The following is a 4,539-nucleotide window of genomic DNA, read 5'->3' on the forward strand; positions in this document are numbered from 1 at the left end:
AAGATGAAGTGTATGTTTCAGGTCTCCATCTTTCCACAAATGTACTTACAAGTGTGGGGTCCAATTTACACCCTAACCATACGAGTCACATGAATAAATCTCTTATCTCTCAAGTATGGTTCGATTAAAGATGATGGAGGAGCGGATAGATTGCAAATATATGTCTCCAAAATTTGATCTTTTGGCTAATTATAAAAAAAACATACAAAATCTTAAATTTTAATATAACAACTTAATAAATAAATTAAACTTGATTAAAAATAATAGAAATAATTTATTACCATTTACAATTGAACGACTGAAATGTACTTGCCATTTAAACGAATAAGAGAATTTGTATAATTTTAATAAATATGAATAAAAATCGTAATACAAAATTAATTAAAAAAACTTAAGACAATTTTAATAAAAAATGAAAATGAACTGAGAGAATTGAGTGAAAATTAAGAAAGAATTTAGAGGAAATTGAAAATGGACTGAGAGAGTTGAAAGTGAAAGTGAAAAAATTTGGGGTTTAAATAGGAAAAAAAGTTAACATTAAGGGAGGAGCTGTTGGAATTCAATCGTTGTGAGGTAGCTGTTAAGGAAAACGCGTTGGACGCGTTGTGCTGACTAAATAGAAAACCGTGTCAAGTTGAAAGCATTTTCCTACCAAATCTGCTAAAAACGCGTCCAGTTTAACTTAATGCTTTTTTCTTCTCTTTCCAAAATCTGCCTAATCCGATAAATTTCGAAAAAATCGAACTAATTTGATAATTTTAGTTAAAAATTAACATTTTTAGATAATTCACTCAATATTTAGATTGAGTATAATTTTAAATGGACAGTACGATACATTTAACTTATTTCCTATCTTATGCTATAATATCTAATTTCATAGTCAGTATTATTTTACATTAATTATAAGAATATACATCACCATCTAAACGCAATTCATTTGAAAATTGAAAAAGGCAAAGATTTTAATCGAAAATTATTGTTTCCCACTTCAATGCTAGGTGTACGGATGTCACGTATTTCAACACCCATTAAAACTTATATTAAGCAATTATTTATAATATAAAATTTCTCAAATCGAAAAACTCAATTTACAAAATGTTCCTGTTACAGTGGGACAGCTCCAGTAAGTGTGATCAGAAGTGTCAGATCAATAATTACATGGTGAGTGGTGAGTTTACTTTCTCACCAACTTCATCCACCAACAGGGAATAGGGCTTTTAACCTCCCTTTAAAACCAAAATACAACCTCTCTCCGCGTCTCAGCTCTGGACACGGTGCTTGCTGTCTCACATGACATGCTAATGATGCTGGACAGTTCATTTCGTTGTTGTTATGTTATAGGTACCAACACCAACGCCAACACCAAATGCCTAGGAGAACTCACAATCAAGGAAAATTTGGAAAACATTGACAACCAAGGTGGAGAAGAAAAATGTAATGTTGTGTCTACAAATTATTCAAATCATTACCTGTATACATTACCATATATATTAGCAGAACAATACAAATGAAATAAAAAAGACAATACAAATAAAATATTAAGTTATTATATATTTAGGGGAAAAAATAGTTCTCAAAAAAGCTGAAGAAACAACACGCAGGTTAACATGCCATCTACTCATGGTTGCACCTGAAGATTTTGAATTACAACTCAATGTCGTGCAAAAGCAGTTCTTTAGTAGTAGGGAATAACTGGCGGAGGAGGAGATGCGTATGATACTCCTCTAATTGGTGGAAGTGGCGTATTTTCAAATGAGGGTGGCGGTGGAGAAGGAGATGGTGGTGGCGGTGGGAATGTATACGCATAGTGGGTTGGTGGAGGTGGGGGTGGGAGAGAAGGGTTTTGATGTTGTGGGGATGGTGGGTAATGCCATTGTTGTTTAGGAGGTGGGGATGGTTTTGAATAGTGATGGCCAGGTGCTGGTGCGTATGGTGAAGGGGTTGAATGTTGGCTTGGTGGTGGTGGTGCTGATACGGGAGTTGTACACTCTGGTGGGGGTGGAGGAGGAGGTATAGGATGACATGACTCCTTGGGTGGTGGATGAAACTCTACTGGTGGAGGTGGAGATTGAGTCCCCGCATGCTCATGAGATGGTGGTGGAGGTGGACTTGCTTGCTGCCCTCTTGACGGATAAGGAGGTGGAAAATACTGAACTTGAGGTGGCGGCGGTGGAGGCGATGAATGACTAGGCGTGGGAACATAATGAACAGATGGGGGAGGAGGAGGTGCATAATGGGTACTTGGTGATATACTCTTTGTTGGTGGTGGCGGCGAAGGTGTGTTGTAGTAATGGTTTGGTGATTGTGGTGGTGGTGGTGGATTATTATAGTAATGGCCTGATGGAGTTGGAGGTGGTTGCTCCATTGGTGGTGAGGGTGGTGTATTGTGGTAATGGCTTGATGGTGGAGCGTTGGAGTAACGGTTTGGTGGTGGTGGTGCACTATAGTAATGGCCTGATGGGGCTGGTGCAGGTGGTTGTACCATTGGTGGTGGAGGTGGAGATTGTATGGGCTCGTAGTGAACAGGCGGAGGTGGCGGTGGAAGATGCGTCTTTGGTGACACTCTTTGAGTCGGAGGTGGTGGAGTTAAAGAGTGAGAGTAATTCGGTGGTGGTGGCGACGGTGGGGAATGGAAAGGAGGCATTGGTGAAGAGTGGGATGACGGTGGTGGTGGAGGATGTGATCTAGTGGAAGGCGAAGACTTCGAAGAAGGTGGGGGAGGGGATTTCGTAAAGGACTTTGGTGAACTGGATTGACGCGGCGTTGGAGGCCTAGGAGCATGCCTCCTTTTCGGCGATGGAGAGCTTCCACCACCACCGCCTCCTCCCCCTCCGCCGCCGGAACTTCCACCACCATTACATTTGAACTTGCTGCAGTCCACAGGGCGAGCAGCATCCGAAGAGCATTCCATGGAAGATCTCTGATCCTTCTTGCCAGGAATACAGTTCATGGTACCATTTGCGACCTCTGCCCCAGATATTGCAGTGCAGCTGGGTGGTCCTCCAGTGAAATAATTGAAAGAGTAGGTAAAGTTTTGCAAGCTGGAAAGCTGGCACACAGTGGACGGAATCACACCGGTGAAGCCATTGTGGGCAACATCCAGCTGCTCTAAGCTCTTCATGCTGCCAATAGTGGATGGCAAAGATCCCTGGAGATGATTGAAGCTGACATCGAAGACAGTAAGCTCCTTGAGCATCCCGATCTGTGGAGGTAAACATCCAGTAAGGTTGTCGTTCATGAGGATGATTTCATTTAGCGTTTTGCCCATCTTCCCTATGCTTGCAGGAATGCAACCTCGAAGATCGTTGTTGGCGAAGACCAGTACCGAAACGGGAGAGTTGCCAAGGTTCTCAGGAATACCAAATCTGAACCAGTTGTCGTTTAAGAAAAGCGCATCAAGTTCCTTGTCGAAAAGCTTGGATGGAACCGATCCTTCAAACTCATTGAACCGGAGATCCAAGTACTTGAGAGAAGGAAGGGAGAGAACCACATTAGGGAACTTGCCTACAAAACGATTGTTGCTCAAGTCAAGCTCATGAAGCAGCTTCATGCGGCGGAAGCTGGTTGGGACAACACCACAAAAACGGTTGGAGTTGAGGTGAAAGAGTGCAAGATCAGTGAGGCGGCCAAGCTCCGGAGGAAGATAACCAGCAATGTCGGCATGATTAAGGTCAATGCCGGCAACCACTCTGATTTTGGGGTTGGAAGGAGAGGGAGCACAGTAGATTCCCATATACGAGCAAACATCAGAGCCATTCCAGTTGGCAGTGAAGTTAAAGGGGTCCGAAAATATGGCAGACTTCCAAGCTTGCAAAGCAATGTAGGCTTCACGAAGCCTTGGGTTCTCAAACCGTAGGTTTGGATCTACCTCATCGGCTGCCGAGCAGATCTGCGAGAAAAATGAAGTAGTAACAAGCAAGAAACCCAGAAGGAAGAAGCAGGGAGAGGGAGGAGACATTTGCAGATGAGATGGTTTGATTCACAACAGGAATGACAGAGAGAAAGTAGAAAAAAAAATAGTCACATGAAGACGTGTGATTGTGCCATATGTTATTGTCCTGAACTGAGCCACATGGTTTGCTTTATAAAGCATAATAATTATTTTTTTTAGCCTCGATTTTCACTTTTCCTTTCTGGGGTTATATTTTAGTTATTTAAAATAATATAAAAAGCTTTGAAAAGATGAATAATAAATTGATAACAGAGCAGCAGCAGCAGAGCTGATTTGAATTAGGATAAAAAAACACACTGCTTTGCCTTCGCAAATTGCATGTATCAATGAAAAAAAAAGAAGAAGAAAGAACATGATGACATGCTGGCACGTCTCATCAGATATCATTGGTAGATTTTTGTGTTTCTTTTCTTTTGTTTTATTTATGGGAAGAAGAAAGAAAACTGGACCCGCTGGCATTAGATTGGATTCTCCCATCCTTGCAAGCAATCAGCAATGCGCGTTGCAAGAGTCAACTGGTTTGGAATGGTGCGGGGCACATCTATACATAATTTTTATCAATACAAAAATTTGGCTAAATTAAACGT

The 4,539-nt window shown here is 41.5% G+C and overlaps 1 protein-coding gene across 1 annotated transcript; it reads right to left on the bottom strand.

Moving 5' to 3' along the window:
• Nucleotides 1–1,420: 1,420 nt before the first annotated feature.
• On the bottom strand, nt 1,421–4,339 carry LOC107902487 (leucine-rich repeat extensin-like protein 6). Its single transcript, XM_041114603.1, has one exon. It carries the CDS (start codon nt 3,956–3,958, stop codon nt 1,676–1,678), a length of 2,283 nt encoding a protein of 760 aa, XP_040970537.1. The 5' UTR covers nt 3,959–4,339; the 3' UTR covers nt 1,421–1,675.
• Nucleotides 4,340–4,539: the final 200 nt, after the last annotated feature.

This window comes from Gossypium hirsutum, chromosome A05 (genome assembly GCF_007990345.1).
Source record: "Gossypium hirsutum isolate 1008001.06 chromosome A05, Gossypium_hirsutum_v2.1, whole genome shotgun sequence".
NCBI lineage: Eukaryota > Viridiplantae > Streptophyta > Magnoliopsida > Malvales > Malvaceae > Gossypium > Gossypium hirsutum.